The sequence below is a fragment of the Amaranthus tricolor genome, chromosome 3 (assembly GCF_026212465.1).
Source record: "Amaranthus tricolor cultivar Red isolate AtriRed21 chromosome 3, ASM2621246v1, whole genome shotgun sequence".
Lineage (NCBI taxonomy): Eukaryota > Viridiplantae > Streptophyta > Magnoliopsida > Caryophyllales > Amaranthaceae > Amaranthus > Amaranthus tricolor.
This window is the reverse complement of record NC_080049.1, coordinates 32,904,284-32,921,296: the sequence shown is the minus strand read 5'-3', so window position 1 is coordinate 32,921,296 and position 17,013 is coordinate 32,904,284. Positions and strand designations below refer to the sequence as shown.

General features: G+C 33.4%; 2 protein-coding genes across 3 annotated transcripts; both read left to right on the top strand.

Annotated features, from left to right (window-relative positions):
• The first annotated feature begins 1,206 nt into the window (after nucleotides 1-1,206).
• Nucleotides 1,207-7,311, top strand: LOC130809056 (stromal 70 kDa heat shock-related protein, chloroplastic). Of its 2 annotated transcripts, none has more exons than XM_057674670.1 (9): nucleotides 1,207-1,410; nucleotides 2,260-2,875; nucleotides 3,076-3,328; nucleotides 3,879-3,958; nucleotides 4,050-4,192; nucleotides 4,299-4,397; nucleotides 4,518-4,707; nucleotides 6,176-6,574; nucleotides 6,657-7,311. In XM_057674670.1, the coding sequence occupies exons 2-9, from the start codon at nucleotides 2,315-2,317 to the stop codon at nucleotides 7,065-7,067; spliced, it is 2,136 nt and encodes a 711-aa protein (XP_057530653.1). In that variant the 5' UTR covers nucleotides 1,207-1,410; nucleotides 2,260-2,314; the 3' UTR covers nucleotides 7,068-7,311. The 2 variants fall into 2 exon arrangements, with proteins under 2 accessions (XP_057530653.1, XP_057530652.1); XM_057674669.1 differs by having other exon boundaries at nucleotides 1,215-1,401.
• Nucleotides 7,185-15,377, top strand: LOC130808556 (ran-binding protein 1 homolog a-like). Its single transcript, XM_057674015.1, has 5 exons — nucleotides 7,185-7,219; nucleotides 7,400-7,540; nucleotides 7,700-7,851; nucleotides 7,946-8,068; nucleotides 8,806-15,377. The coding sequence occupies exons 1-5, from the start codon at nucleotides 7,185-7,187 to the stop codon at nucleotides 9,036-9,038; spliced, it is 684 nt and encodes a 227-aa protein (XP_057529998.1). The 3' UTR covers nucleotides 9,039-15,377.
• Nucleotides 15,378-17,013: the final 1,636 nt, after the last annotated feature.

The window sequence follows — 17,013 nt, the reverse complement described above, 5'->3', positions numbered from 1 at the left end:
TATTTGTGGTTATAGATTCATATATTTGGGGATATAACCAAAATATAATTGGTATTATAACTGTGAATATTTGATATAAGTTGATGTAGTTTGGAGTAACATTGTGTAGTAACAATATATTTGGGTTATAACATAGTATATTCGAGGTTATAATATCTTATATTTAGGATTATAACATAATATAATTGGTATTATAACTGTGAACATTTGACATAGGCTGATGTAGTTTAAAGTATAACATTGTATAGTCTGGATTATCTAATGTAATTATAACATTATTTAATGGGTGTTATAACATTGTTTTATAACATGATATAGTTACCTTAATTTATTTTTTTTATAGTTTCAATAAACTGGGCTGGCTCAAATGTAGCCGTCTACTGTAGACGGTCTCAACCAAGAATATGTGATACAAAATTTGTCAAATTTGAAGGGAGTTACTAAATATCGCCACCCCTTTTCATTTTATCGCCGCCCTCTCCCTCGAAATTACGTATTTGCCCCTGGAGTTTAAAAAATTATAAAATTGCCACTCTTTACAAATTTCTTATTTAATAATAATAATAATAATAATAATAATAATAATAATAATAATAATAATAATAACAACAATAATAATAATAATAATAACAACAATAATAATAATAATTAACTTTTTTATATTCTTCAAAAAAAAATATAAATAAAATTAATAATAATAACAGTAATAATAATAATAATAATAATAATAATAATAATAATAATAATAATAATAATAACAACAATAATAAAATTAAAAATAATAATTATTATTCAAAAACAAAAGAAAAAAAAATTGAATCGCCCAGAATCGGGCGATTGGACCCCGGTTCAATAGCCAAAAAAGTGGCGATTGAACCGGGGTCCAATCACCGGGTTCTGGGCGATTCAATATATATTTTTTTCTTTTTGAATAATAATTATTAATTTTAATTTTATTATTTTTGTTATTATTATTATTATTATTACTGTTATTATTATTAATTTTATTTATATTTTTTTTGAAGAATATAAAAAAAGTTAATTATTATTATTGTTGTTATTGATATTATTATTATTATTATTATAAATAAGAAATTTGTAGGAAGTGGTAAAATTGTAATTTTTAAAAATTAGGGATAAATTCGTAATTTTATTTGGAGGAGTGGTGATAAAAAAAAAAAAAAAAAAAGGCAATGTTTAAGGATTGGTAATTTGAAACCCTAAATTCTAACTAGTGGAAGCGCCTTCTCTTATTTCTTCTACCTGCTCAAGAAAGCTGATGAGATAAGACCTTCATTCTTGACATTTCTGCGACCCTATCCATTCTCTTACACGCTTACTTAATTTTTCTCCATCAACTCTCAAGTGCTAATTTCCAGACGGAATTAAGTGTAGAATCTTGTAAGAAAAGTATGCTAGTCTCTTGTTAATTTTTTCGAATTATTAATGATATTTCGGAATTATTTAATGATATTTTCGAATTATTTGTTGATTTTTCGAATCAATGTTGATTTTTATGATTGATTTGGTTGTGTTTTTTGATTTGTTCCGTACTTTTGTTTGGATTTTTCTTGATTTTTCGAATTTTTGTACATGAATTTTGTATTCTTGTTCTTGATTTTTTTTTGATTTTTCGAATTTCAAGTGGTAAAATCTTATAGTTTTTTTTCCTTGTTTTCGACTTTCAATCGGTGAATCCTGTATTTTTTCCCTTGTTTTTGAATTTCAATAGATGAATTTTAGTTGTTGAATCCAGCATTTTTAAATTCTTAGTCTGTACACTGTAGTTCTTTTCTTGAATGGCTGTTTGGGATGACTGTGATTCTTTGGATCTGTTGATTATTGTAGATGATTTTCCTCAGTTTATATATCTCTCTTGAAGGAACCACGAACAGTTTCATCCTAAAAATTGCTTTAAATGAAAAAAAAAACCTTAGACCAAACCAGAGAACAGTCTGGTCCGGTCCGGTCTGATGTTACAACTGGTCTGGTCTGAAAAATTACCATAACGGAATTTCTGGTTTGGTCTGATTTTTGTGTCAAATCAAACCAAACCGGACCGTGTGCGCCCTGTAATCTTCATCGTTTCATCGTTTTTTCAATTAAAAAACATGTTTCTTTTTTGTTCTTATTTTTGATTGTCGTTGTGGTTTTTTTTAATTGTTGTTGCCTTTTCATCTTAGTTTCGATTAAGCATGGTTGATTTGGTTTGTTTTTCTTTCATTTTCTTCACATTTTAGTTTTGGTTTGTTTTTCTAGTCCAAATCCAAATCGGACCATAACTATTGCGGTTGAAGCAAAGCCCAATCCAATAATGGCGTTTTCAGCGACTCAAATCCATGTTTTGGGAGCCACCTCCTTTACATCCTTCACTACAAAACCCTCCTCGTCAAGGCCAAACTCAGTCTTATTCGGCCAGAAATTGAACTCTAGTAAAGTCTTTTTGGGAACCCCTAATTCGGCTTTCTTGAGACACAATAAAAGTCGTCGGAGTTCCGTCGTAGGTCCGGTGAGGATTGTAAATGAGAAGGTGGTAGGAATTGACCTAGGAACCACAAATTCGGCAGTTGCCGCCATGGAAGGAGGGAAGCCTACTATTGTAACCAACGCAGAAGGGCAGCGAACGACGCCGTCTGTGGTGGCGTATACCAAAACTGGAGAGAGACTGGTTGGACAGATTGCGAAGCGTCAAGCCGTGGTGAACCCTGAGAATACTTTTTTCTCAGTGAAGAGGTTTATTGGGAGGAAAATGTCGGAGGTTGATGAGGAGTCTAAGCAGGTCAGCTACAGAGTAGTTAGGGATGAAAATGGTAATGTTAAACTTGAATGCCCTGCTATTGGAAAACAATTCGCTGCTGAAGAGATCTCTGCCCAGGTTTGTTTTTGCAATTCTTTTCTGCTTTTTTGTATGGATGAGTTGTGTTGAGTTCATGGTTTTACTCCTATTATGTTTCATATAGAATATTTTGTCAAAAACTATTGTAAGCACTTAAAAAACTTTGGATACTTTGAATTTTGGGGTGATTTAATTAATTGTTGAGCTTTGTTTGAACTGAGTTTCTGTTAATATTGTAGGTATTAAGAAAGCTTGTGGACGATGCATCAAAATTTTTGAATGATAAAGTAACCAAGGCTGTGGTTACAGTACCTGCTTACTTCAATGACTCTCAAAGAACAGCAACCAAAGATGCTGGCCGCATTGCTGGTTTGGAAGTACTTAGAATTATCAATGAGCCAACTGCTGCATCTTTGGCTTATGGTTTTGAGAAGAAGAGTAATGAGACTATATTGGTGTTTGACCTTGGTGGTGGTACTTTTGATGTTTCAGGTACTAACTTTTTACATTTTTTTATTGTTAGTCTGCTTGCAAGTATGTGGTACATATGATGTTTAAAGTAGTTTGGAAGTAAGTCAATCGAAATGAACGGAGGATAGTTCATATGGACGAGCATTGAAACTATTTTTGGTTCATGTTTTTACCTTTTTTTATTGTTAGTTTGCTTGCAAGTAGGTGGTACATATGATGTTTCAAGTAGTTTGGAAGTAAGATAATCGAAATGAATGGATGAAAGTTCATGTGGACGAGCATTGAAACTAATTTATTGGTTTATGAAGCTGCCCCAATCTTTTGATATTAAGACTTTGGTATAGTTCTAAGTAGTTCGGCACTTGAATTAAATTGAGATCATCCCATTTCTGTTTCTGTTTCTGTTTGGGTTGTATACTTATAGAGTAACCTAACTGTTATTCTAGTATAAGATGTAGCTTTGCACCCCCTGTTATTCTTGGCTTTTATGCAAGTTTACACCCATGAGCCTTATGCTTCTTATGACGTTCTTATTGCTTAATGAAATGAAAATTTTGTTAATTTGTTGCAGTCCTTGAGGTTGGTGATGGAGTATTTGAAGTACTTTCAACATCCGGAGATACTCATTTGGGTGGTGATGATTTTGATAAGGTGTGTAGAGAATATGTGGCTGTTTTAGTGATTCTTTGAATTTTTCATACTAAAACTGGTTTGTGCTATGCTCGATTTTGTGTATGAACAGAAAATAGTTGATTGGCTAGCTGCAAGCTTCAAACGAGATGAAGGTATTGACCTATTAAAGGACAAGCAAGCGCTACAAAGATTAACTGAGACAGCTGAGAAAGCCAAGATGGAGTTGTCATCATTGACGCAGGCAGGAATCAGGTGGGTTTGGACATATGTACTACTTTGCTTCTTTTATGTGCTTCCTAGGTTGCAATCTGTTGTATTTGTAAAACTCACAGCTGACCTTTGAATATGCTATTTTTAGCTTGCCATTTATTACTGCTACTGCCGATGGACCTAAACACATTGAGACCACCTTGACAAGGGCAAAATTTGAGGAACTGTGTTCAGATCTTTTAGACAGGTACCAATTTCTTCTTTGTTTTGTGGTTTCTAAATGAGCTAAATAGATTATGCTGTTACATTTTGTTGTGATGTATTGCATTGTACATGGAATTTATTCTGCTGTTTCTGTTAATTTTAGGTTGAAAACACCAGTTGAGAACTCCCTCAGAGATGCCAAACTCTCCTATAGTGATTTAGATGAAGTGATTCTTGTTGGAGGTTCAACACGTATCCCAGCTGTTCAAGAGTTAGTCAAGAAGTTGACTGGGAAGGACCCTAATGTCACTGTGAATCCCGATGAAGTTGTTGCTTTGGGGGCTGCAGTACAGGTATTATACCCTATTATCTATTGTTTTTCTAAGTGTTATTGAAATTTCTTTTACATTCTTGAAAAATTTTACTTGAAATGAGCTTGCTTGTTAGCTTATTGATATTGAGACTTAATTTCAGTACATTAATTACTGAAACTTTGAAGATCTTGGACATTAAACTGTTGGAAAAATAACACAAATGTGATTTACATCGAAAAATTAGAAAGATTTTGACTAAATATAAGCTTAATGGGCTATTACTCTTATTACGGAGTGATTTTAGAATGAAACCATGTCGATCGAACTTGTGTGCATGCGATTTCTTTCTTGTGCAGGTCTTATTATGTACATGTCCTATGATTTATCATAAACCGTTTGACTGTTGATTGGGCATTTGCTATAGAAGATAGATTTATGAGGATTGAGGACACGCGTGTTTAGTACATTTTTGGGTGAATTATTCATATTTGAAAGTACCATTATTTATTGTTGAGTCTTTCGTTTAAGGGAAGATAATTCTTTAAGCAAATCATAATTCCTTGTAAAAACTAGACATTAGTTCTTGTTTAATAACTTTGTTAAATATGCATAGTAGTTTCTATTTAAATTTTTTAATTCTTGAATTTGATTTGTACAAGGGGGGCAGACATAATATGCAGCAATGGTTAGCAAAATTTATTTTGTTACACTGATAGATCACGTGAGTTCCATGGAAACAATGCTAATGAACTTGTGAATTAAGTTTTCCGATTGGCATTAGGACAAATTCTTTCGGCTAATTGTTATGTGATCACATAGGCATGAGTAGCCAACTAAGATGGCAATTTAGTGATTGATTTGGTAGTTGAAGCATTTGGTATCTAAAATATACATGTATAAGTCTTCCCAACATCTTATGTTTTGGTACGTACAGATGTTCCTCTATTTAGCAATTGCTTTGTGTTTCTTAGCTTTAAATGCATAGATCAAATCTTAGATAATTTTTCAGATTTCTATATATCTTTCTATATCATTACATAAGTTACATTGTCATTGAGATCAAAATTATATGAATTTATTAATATTATTTACATTGTTAAAATTTTTATAAAGTAAAGGGTGCCTTCCATAAAATTTCGCCTAGGGCCCAAAAAACCTTAGGACTGGCCCGACTTCTATGATATTGTGAATGTATAAAAGGTTTTGACTAAACAAATACTTTAAAATATAGTTTTATACAATCTTCTTTCATATGTGTGATTTACCTGTGAATGTAGTATTTCGTGAATATTATATAGATGAAAACAAAGGAAAAACTTGGTATAATGCAGGTCAACTCTTTGTAATTCTGCATAAGATTATATTGTTAACGAAGGAGGTTTTTTAGACTTATGATTATGATTGTGGTTCTTGGCCCATCTCCGGAGGTTCTCCAATGTTCCTTGATAGTGTAAGCACTGAATGGAAATATCATAAAAGACTAATACATTCCAATATCATCATATAGGCCGGTGTCCTTGCTGGAGATGTGAGCGACATTGTTCTTTTGGATGTGACACCCTTATCATTGGGTCTGGAAACCCTTGGTGGTGTGATGACCAAAATTATCCCCAGAAACACAACCTTGCCCACATCCAAGTCGGAAGTCTTCTCAACTGCTGCAGATGGACAGACGAGTGTTGAGATTAATGTTCTTCAAGGAGAACGTGAGTTCGTAAGGGATAACAAATCCCTTGGTAGCTTCCGTTTGGATGGTATTCCACCAGCTCCTCGAGGTGTTCCTCAAATTGAAGTCAAATTTGACATCGATGCCAATGGGATTCTTTCCGTTGCTGCCGTGGACAAGGGAACAGGAAAGAAGCAAGACATCACAATTACCGGTGCTAGTACGCTACCTAGTGATGAGGTAAGTTTCCAAAATTATTTTATTCCTTTGCTATATAAACTTCCAAATACATGACATCTAAATTGGGGCAAATGAATTACAGGTGGAGAAAATGGTTAGTGAGGCAGAGAAATTTGCGAAGGAGGACAAGGAAAAGAGAGACGCAATCGACACAAAGAACCAGGCGGATTCTGTTGTCTACCAGACAGAGAAGCAATTGAAGGAGCTCGGAGACAAAGTTCCAGCCCCCGTTAAAGAAAAAGTAGAAGCTAAATTGGGAGAACTCAAGGATGCCATTTCTGGTGGTGAGACTCAAGCAATAAAAGATGCCATGGCTGCATTGAACCAGGAAGTAATGCAACTTGGCCAGTCCCTATACAACCAGCCTGGTGCAGGAGGTGCACCAGGTGGTGCAGGGCCAACTCCTGGAGGCGAGTCTGGCCCCTCTGCAGATTCAAGTAACAAGGGACCTGACGGAGATGTTATTGACGCTGACTTTACCGACAGCAAGTGAAAAGGAGGTTGATTCTGCTAAATTTAAAGATGTGGAAAACGGCGGTTTACAAGATTTTTTAGGCAGGAAAATCATGTTTGTTCCTTGCTCTACCATAAACTTTTAGGAAAAATGTAGATGGCAAGGCTCCTTAACGTTTTTGGCGTAATTTTGTTGCATATTTTGAAAGCTTATAGAATCTGGATTTTTTTTTTATGTAATTAGAATATGAGATTAATAATTAATAACTAGAGGTGATTGACGATTTGCTGATTGTAAGGGTAACAAATATAATATTCCTTTCATTTTTATCTTTTATGAATAGCTAAGCTAACATTAAAATGAATAATTAGAAAATATAAGATTGAACTCGAGCTCAAAGAAGAAGAGCAAGTTCCAGAAGAAGATACTGGAGCTCAAATTGCCCCTATCGTCAGACTTGAAGAGGTCGCCATTACTACTGGTCAAGAAGATGAAAATGCTCTGCTTGATCTGTACTTTTTATTTTTTTCCTTTGCTCATGAAATTTTTGTTTTATGTTTAATTTATTCTAATCGGCACCAACCATTGTGGAGTTTTCCTCTGTTTCCTGCTTGTTAGGGTTTTGTTATGTCTCAATTTTTCTATTAGAATTGTGTGGATTGTTATTATAGAAAAGCAAAGCTTTACAAATTTGATAAAGAAGAAAATCAATGGAAAGAGAGAGGTTCTGGTACTGTCAAGTTTCTCAAGCGTAAAGTCAGTGGAAAGGTTCAATTACTCATTCGGCAATCTAAGGCATTGGAGATCTGTGCTAATCATCTCTGTATGGTACTATTACAATTTTCTATTATTTTCATTTTCCTTTATTTTGAAAAAAATTATTTATGTATTTAATGTTCTTTATTTTCTTTTTGTAGTTATTGCTGGTATGACGGTTCAAGAACATGTTGGAAATGAGAGGTCCTGCGTATGGCATGCTAGTGATTATGCTGATGGAGAATTGAAGGAGATGTTCTGCATCCGATTTGCATCTATTGAAAGTCAGTTCTCTAATCTTATGCTTAATTATTGCTCTCATTACTGCTTCAACATTTTTGCTTTTATTATCTGTTGTGTTGCATTTGATTAGTATTTATTGGTAGTCATTTAACGTGGATCAATGGAGATCTTTAGTTAATTTGTTTGAGTTGTGATACCATTTCTTAGAATTTGGATTCCTCTATCCTGTAATTGAGACTAAGACTGTGAGTAGATCAAATTCAAGCTTGTAAACCGGTTTCCAATATGAATTTGAACTGCCTGTTTAGCTCATTATACTAAAAACGAGGAATTTAGGCTTTAACTTGGTTATCTGAATCTTTTAGGAGGTTTGATTAGGAATTAAGGCTTTGATTCTATTCATTTTTAGTTATCCAAAGTTTTTAGTTTATAATTTACCATTTACCGGTTAATAAGTTGCATCTATTTCAGTATATTCAATCACGTGCAAGATTATATCACAAGTGCTTATTATGAAATTGGATTGTTTTTGGGGAAATACAAGCTAGAAATATCTGGATTGAACAATGTAACGATGAAATTGTGGGTGTAATCATTAAACTCTGTTATCCTGTAGGTAACATTTTCTGACTATTTTCGTACAATGGAGATGAAAATGGTACTTGCTGTATTATGCTGTATTAAATGGATTGTCTAACAGCAATACCTAAACAAACATTCTTCTGGTATACCAGTGGATTTTCATGTATAATGATGTTATAAATCATGTTACTTTTAGATAACAAAAACTTCATGGAGATGTTCCAAGAGATTGCTGAATCACAGCAGAAGCAGGAGGAGAATAAAGATGCATATGCCACTGCTGAAGCTCTTGAAAAGCTGAGTGTTGGAGGAGAGAAAAGTGAGGAGAAAGCAGTTGCTCCAGCTAAAGAAGCAGCTGCTCCAGCAGAGGAGACAAAAGCCGAGCTGAAAAAGGATGATAAGGAGAAGGGTGAAGATTCTAGCGCTTGATTTATGGTATATTTCAAGGTCTGGTATCTGTTCATCATTTTGCGCAAATATTTTGATAGTCATTATTTTGGTCGGTATTTATTCAAGAGACCAAATGGGTTGTTGTCTAGTTTGTTGAGTTATGTCTTCTATCTGGGTGTCGAGGGTTTTTAGTTGTTTTCATTTTGGGTTCTTAGATGAGGCTTCCAGTGCCTTCATATATACTGTACTTGGTGCAAGTTGGGTGTGCTTTTGGCTGTACGCTGCTGAGTCTTGCATTTACAGGAATTTTCTACAAGAAAAAGCCTTTTTGTTATAGTTGGCTCTTTTTTTGTTATTCTAATTCTATTGGATTGTTAATATTAGAATGTTGTTGCACCACCGGTTATTCCAATTATTAATAATACACCTAATCAACCTGCATTTGGGCTGTGTGAGCTATGGGGGAATTACAAAGCGATTAGCAACGGAAGCAGTCTAAGGCTAGGTTTAGTAATGACATAATAATACCCGATGCGTATTAAGGTTTGAATTCTCCTTTGGATTAAAGATGACAATGAAGCAGAGGCGGCTTTATATGGAGCATGGTTGTTTTTGGGTTAGATTTTGTTCCTAGTTACCGGAGATTGAAGAAGGGTGAGGGGGGAATGCATTTATACCAGGTTGGTAGGATTATGTGCTATGCCTGCTGTCAATCCAAGTAACTGTATCCGATGCATTTCTAACAAGATTAAGATATGTAAATCACACACAGAAAACAAAATTGTGACTCCAAGCACGTTTCCTTATAGTATCAAATCGTACCTTCAGCTTGGATATTAACCTGAGGAGTTGGTTGGTATACGGAAATCTAAACCGCACCTCGCTTCCATTGGTGAGTGATGATGAAATGGCATTGTCTACCCTTGTCTTGTCTGATGCAACGTGGGAGCACTACCTTACTATTGATGCTCACTTCCCCCACTTTCACCTTGAGGACAAGGTGAATCTCTTTGTGGCGGGTAATGTTATGATGCCAAGTCCATCCACGGAGACCGCAAGGAATAAAACAGAAGGGTTATTGACTTATATTAGGCGTAAGAAAAAAGGATGAGCTGGCAAAATATTTTCATTGTATTAGTTGAGCTGTTATTTTTCTGTTTTAGTGCTTTGTATATTTTATATATAGGGGCTGTTTTGTATTTTTCAGTTTTAGGAAATAACTGAAGTAAATTCACTTAGGAGTTCTGGCCACTCAAAGGACCAGGTTGTATTTTCCTTTCTTGATATTCAATAACTCAGAAGCATTATTCAGTATATTTGCCTCTTGGTTCTTGTTCAGTGTATCGGAGGTCACTGCCCAAGATTTGTCTTGCTCTTGCATAACAAGGTCTCAGTTACTGCAGTATAGACTCTGCCTGCTTCTGTTTCAATTTCTTTTTTTTTTTGTTTTCTTTTTTGTAGTCAGCATATGTTGATATGTTGTATTCTCTTTGTTACTTAGGCAGGAGCAATGAGAATTCGTACTCCTGAGTTTTTGTTGTTTGAGCATTGGCCAGGATAGCTCTGCGATTTGAATGATTCATTGAAGTCTCTGATGGAATCTCAGTACTTTGATTTGGTTTGTCCAAATCTGAAATATGGGCACATTCTGGGTGTTTGACATCTGATACTCATCAAAAACTGTAGGAGGCATAGCATGTTTTAGGTTCTACATGATCCCCTAGTGTTAAAGAATGATTATCCTAGTAATTAATCATTTCATATGTCAGTAAACTGGACTTTTGTATTCTAATCTTGCGTTTATCCTTGTTTTTCTTTGTCCCAGCCGGTGGAGCGGATCACCATCCTTTCTTCTTATTACTATGGTGAGGATTAATTTGAAATCCTCCTTGCCGTCATGTATTTCCATCCCTTTTTATCATATATGATACGATGCTTTTCTGCTAGAGGTAAAAAGTGAAACATGTAAAGCGGAGAGATCAATTTTAAAAAGACGTCTTGCTGCTGCTTCTGTTGAAATTTAAAGATGGGTAAGCAGAAAGAACCCCTTATCTAATTCTGTCTTATTTCATTTTTATTGTTATGATTGCTTACTATCTTTATTTTATTGGCAGAGAACCCCTTATCTAATTCCCCTGACTGTTGAGAATATGAGGTCAATGATATTTTGTTCCATGTCTTTCATAATATATGTGAAAAGCATTAAAATTATTTCTCTTTATATTATGAATCATAAAACCGGCATAATAAATGTTTTACTTCTATTTGATTGCTTATGCGTGTTAATCCAGTTTTGCACATATTACAACATTTCATTGCCCTAATGTCGTAAACTAACACCACCTAGGTAGCTTGGGTGGGGTGGGGCGGAGCGGAGCGGAGCGGAAGGCTGGGAGTAAGTAGCCTTTTTCTTGTTAGTGATGATAAAGATGTCTGATCAACTTTTCGTAGCAAAACATCGCCATCAAGGCTGCAACTCCACATAAATTAGAAGTGCACATTATTTAGTGACTCATTTGAATAGTCTAGTTTTGCATATATGACTTGCAAGAATATATTTATTTCTTATTTTAAAAAATAAAGATTAGTCATTTTGCAAAAGCTTTTATTATTTATGTGCCAAGTAATTTTTGTTTTGTTGATTCTTCTATCATAGCAAGCTTTTGTTCGATGTTCAGACAGGAGTCATCTTAGCAAGTAATGGATCAAAACAAATAAGCTTTCTCAAAATCTGGTCAACATAATGAGAACGACTTTGCGAGAAGTCATTATTGGTTTCCTCTCCTTAAACTCTTGGATCTCATTGTATTATAGGCGTTATCCACAATCTCTAAGTTTGAATCTGTTAAACGTATCATGGCTTTTTAATTGTAATTGAGAGTCCGCGACCAAAACTACATTTTTGCACTATGCTTGACGCCTACTTGATTATTTACTCGTGAATGGTGCTAAAGGCATCATGATTTTAATGATAGGTATTTTGGTCAGACTTCAGAGTGGCAGACAAGTAAACCCTTTTTTGGTCAAACTCAAGCGTCAGGGTATACTTTAAATATATCAAGTCTAAATTTTTTTGAAATTTTTTTTGTAATTATGTCTTTAAAAAAACTTGTGTAAGACCTGGTGTGGTTTATTATGATTAACTCGCACTTTATTTCCCCATTACCTAGCATCTATAACTTGTTGTCTTTGTCATAAGTTTAGGGTCGTTCTTATAAAATTTAGAAGTAAAGACACTATATTATCATTAAAGAGCTGAAGATAGCAAATCACATGATCATTAGAGTAATTCACGTCAAACTCTCCAAAGGAAGTATTCCCCTTTGAGTTGTCCCTTATATGTGGAAAAGCCTACACAGGGAAATTAAATGAGGAAAGCTCAAATGGGAGGAGGGAGTAGTCATAAAGTCTGGCCATAGGAAGACTCTACCTAATATCTACTTTTAGGTTTGTTTTGTTCAACATTAACGCATGGACCTCCTGTAAAGATAAAAACATGTTTAGATAATTCTCCATCTCCAAAATGCTTCACACAATGAATAAGGATATAGTCTACATGTGGATGTGGGGTATTAACTACCACTATTCTAATTCACAAGCATAATCATTGAACACACAGCAAAAATGCTCCCCCTTGAAGAATATAAAACTCAAACCACAGAATTCGTCGTTTAAGGTAATTTAAAACTTTAATTCCCTCATTTTTGGATTACCCTTGGCAACTACAAGATGAATAAGCTGTGCAGATATTTTGATGTAATTTATTTATTCTGTAGTAGGAGTTGCAAAATTTTGTAGTTCTTTGGTTCCAAATTGTATGAACTATAGTAAAATGTCTCATATATGTTTATTTACGTGAAGTCGCTAAATGTAGTTTGCTATCAAGGTAATTGGAAGCGACCTCTTTGTAATTTCAAGAGAAGGGTCTCGTGTATCTATACCTCTTTGTAATTGAAATGTTTCTTAAATTTGTCCCCCGAACTCCGCCTATTTCCTAAGCAAGAGTGGGTTAATGACATTGAGGTAATGAAATGTTGTTGCTACTTGCAACTTGTGGAAAGACAACTTGTTCCTAATTGTGGGTTTTTGAATCCGTTGCATTTTACATTGGAAATAATTACATATTTACTCCCTTCTGTTTTATTTGACACACTAACAAGGCATGATTATTAAGAAGCCCATGTAGAGAGACAGAGAGAGAGATAGAAAAGAGGGGCTCATATGATGAGGAGAGGGATAGAGAAAAATTATGCAAAACTAGAAATACGGCAAATAACCTAAAACAACCCAAAAAGGCGTTGCAAGACTTGCAACTGAAAAAAATGGAGGGACTATAATAGGGGAAGAACAAATTGTCCTAAATTTAGGAATGTCACGGCCTGATGAGATTTTCAGAAATTTGACGAGGGAAGAAAGGTCTTGAACAGGCGTCAAAGAAGTGTTTCTTAAGCGGGTAGGCCTATAGAATAAATGAAAAATAGTCTCCTAGTGTTTGATAGTTGAAGTTTATATAAAGTCCAATTTGCTGATGCATATAATTCACTCGTCCTAAATTCACTTTATGCACCCTTTTGATATAACTTGATAGTAGTACTTTCATAAAGCATGAGTCTACTGTTGAGGGTATCTTTTCCAATCACATTTAAGAGATTTTGTTGGACAGTCCTCGTTTTCTATGTTCTCTCTGTCACATAGTCATGTAATTAGGATTACCCTTCTGGGCGCTTTGCAGGAGTGAATCGAGGTCACTTCTACTGGACATGTTGGATCACTGCAGCTATAATATACTTCTGCAATTATTGTGAAATTGGCTGTGGATTTTGGATGATTAAAAGTGTAAAATGTGAAAACATTGTTTTTCTATTGAGGGTACTGCTGTACGTGATGAAAACCAAACCCTTGTTACAAGGCTGAAAGCAAAAGCCTTGATACTCGATGTTGTCTCTTTAAATCAGTGGATGTATTTTCTCTCGAGTTTTGGTACTATACCTGTAAAGATGCTGCCTTCAGGTTCCGAAACTGTGATGGTCGACTGGTCGTCTTATGTGTTACGTACTGTTACTTGACATGCCACTGATTCCAGTATTAAATAGTTGAATGTTTGCAGTCAGAATCTAGTATAGTTGCTACTTCTACCGACTACCATGCCCTTATCTTTAACACTTTCCATTCCTAGTCAATATAGTATTTGTGTGGGGTAGGACAGCTTCAATCTGTTATGATCATTATCATCAATCCTTGATGTGTTCTCATTTTCAAACTAGATGTTCAATGACAGTGTCTGAATGCTATATCAGTCTCTTTACAAAGACTACAGCGTTTTCATTCATATCGCTCATATATCATTGCTTAACTGGTTTGCCGTGCGTTTTCAGGGAAGATTCATACAGCAGATACACTGCAGACTCGATGAGTATACAAATCTATGTCAAGTGGGAACTCAAAATAATTGTGATTTGTATGTGAAGGTGAGATGGGAAACAGAGATTGAAGAACACAAATCTTCCTGAGAACCAAACATGTCGTGAAAAGATTCAACCGAAACAAGACAAGTATATATGATTTTTGCTCAATTATTTTGAGATATCAATATTGTTTCGAAAAGTAGACACAATTACACTGATCTTGAATCAGAGATATATTACCGTTTCATTTTGTTTTGGTTGATTTGTGGATGAAGTCAACCATGACTGTATAACATCACTGTTTTCTTCCCGTCTTGTTGTTGTCATTAGCAGACAACTTCCACTGTAGCGGGACTATCACTTTTTGTCTTCTTATCGGTAAAGATTGCCTGATTTGATACTCTTTTTGCTTCATATTTTGATGTTTTATTTTGTAGGGAAGTTTTCTGGTAAACATTTGAAACACATTTTGGTTTCGTTATCCAGATTTCTTTTCTATGTTTTCCATTGGTATTGTGCAGGCATGTCATTATACACATTATTCATTGTTTAATGTCCAGGCCTCCCTTGGTATCCTTTGTGCTAGTGATGGCATTAGCCTGGTATGTATCGTGTTTTATGTTGAACCTTGTGCTAGTGCCGACCTACTTGGAAGGCGAAATTAGAAGATAAAAATAAATGCCTAGAAAATATATATATATAAAGTGAGATTATCATAGATATAATTATTGGTCGTTTTTTGTGTTATTTCATACAGCCGGCCTTCTGAGAGATTGTCTTTCTGAGATTAGGCTTAATTCATTAAATCTTAATGTCTGCTTATTGTATTTTTAATACATATTTACATTATTTTTAACACCTTTTTATTGTATCCTTAAATGCCTATGTATAGAATCTTTAATGCCTACTTATATTATTTATAATGCCTATTTTTTTATATTTTTTTAATGTTTATTTATATTATCCTTAATTTCTACTTATAATTTCATTAATGTCCATCTAGTCTTATAATATCTTAAATGTCTACTTATAATATCCATAATGCCTACCAAGTAATTACTCTATATTTTCTTTTATGGGCCGACGTAATTAGAGCTGATCTTTCAAAGAGATTGTCTCTCATAAGAATTTGCGTATTTCAAATAGGTTTGAGTTTTAGCCTTGTTTATTACATTGACAACTATAATAAATAAATAAAAACACAAAATGTTGTGAGAGACGATCTTTTTGAGAGACGCATAAGATACATAGACTAAATAGCTCTATTAATACAAATTAAAGAGAAAATAAAAATGTGGACTTTTGGTTTTGAGGTCGTCTCTTTGAGAGACGATCTCTTACAAGAATGAATAAAAAATAATAACAAAATAGCTACTAAGAATACTTGAACTTGTAATTTCAAAAATATTAAGATATTATACATAAAGTGTATACTTAATGGTTTAAAAAGCCCTCCTTAGAAAACCATTTTTTTGAATCGAATTGTTCCAATTAAACTTTCCAAAATTTACACCAAAGAAAGTAGAATAAGTTATACAAATTAATAGATATTTATATATATTGGAATAGTATATATTAAATAAAATCCTAGAATGAATAAGAGACAATAGTTATATTTAATTAATCGAATTTCATTAATTAGCCTTCTAGAAACGATTGATGATTATCGAGTAAAATAGTAATCAAATTAAAAGAAGCATGAATATTTTCTAACTGAAAGGTAAGTAATTTTCAAATATCTAATTAATCCGCTCAATTTAATAATAGATGTACATAATTTTATCATTGTTGAAGTTAATTTCAATTGATATTTAATAGTAAATATCATGTGTAATTTCACATATATAGAAAGTACACATTATTTAATTTGTCAATTTATTTTAGTCTATTATAATCAAAAATAAAAAAATTATAAATATTTAACCGATGGAAATTGATGACGGTAAACCAAGAAATTACTACTCCATATAAGACAAACATTGAATGAATCAAACCTAGATCTTGAGTAATAAACTTAAATTTTCTTTCATCAAATCTCACCACATACAAAATACAAATGACATGGTTACTACATTACTTTTCTTGATTAATATAAAATCTGTCATTTTAAGATTCTTACTGAAAATATCATATTATAATAAAAATTATCACTTTTAATAGTAAATTTAAAGAAATAGAAGAGTATATTTAATTATTTATAGTCTACAATAACATAAAGTTTTTTTTTTGAAACAAAGAGTCACTACAATATAATTTTCTTTTAGTGGGATATATTTAGTGACATTTAATTAAATGTCGTTATTTCAAATTTTTAATAGTATATATAGAGGATTTAGTGACATTTATAGACTCTTTAGCAGAATAATAAAAAATCACATTAAAGCTTTTTGCGACATAAGGTCTAATGATATTTCTCACAAATGCCACTATAGACTATAGTAACAATTACAAATGTCACTAAATGCCAAATAAAGTGTCGTTAAATCACTTTATAATGAAAGTTAAAATAAAAACTAATAATTACTATACTAAAAATATGAATTAGTGATATTTTTTTAATACTACTAAATTTAATATTGTAAAATGTTAAATTTGTTGCCGTGAATATT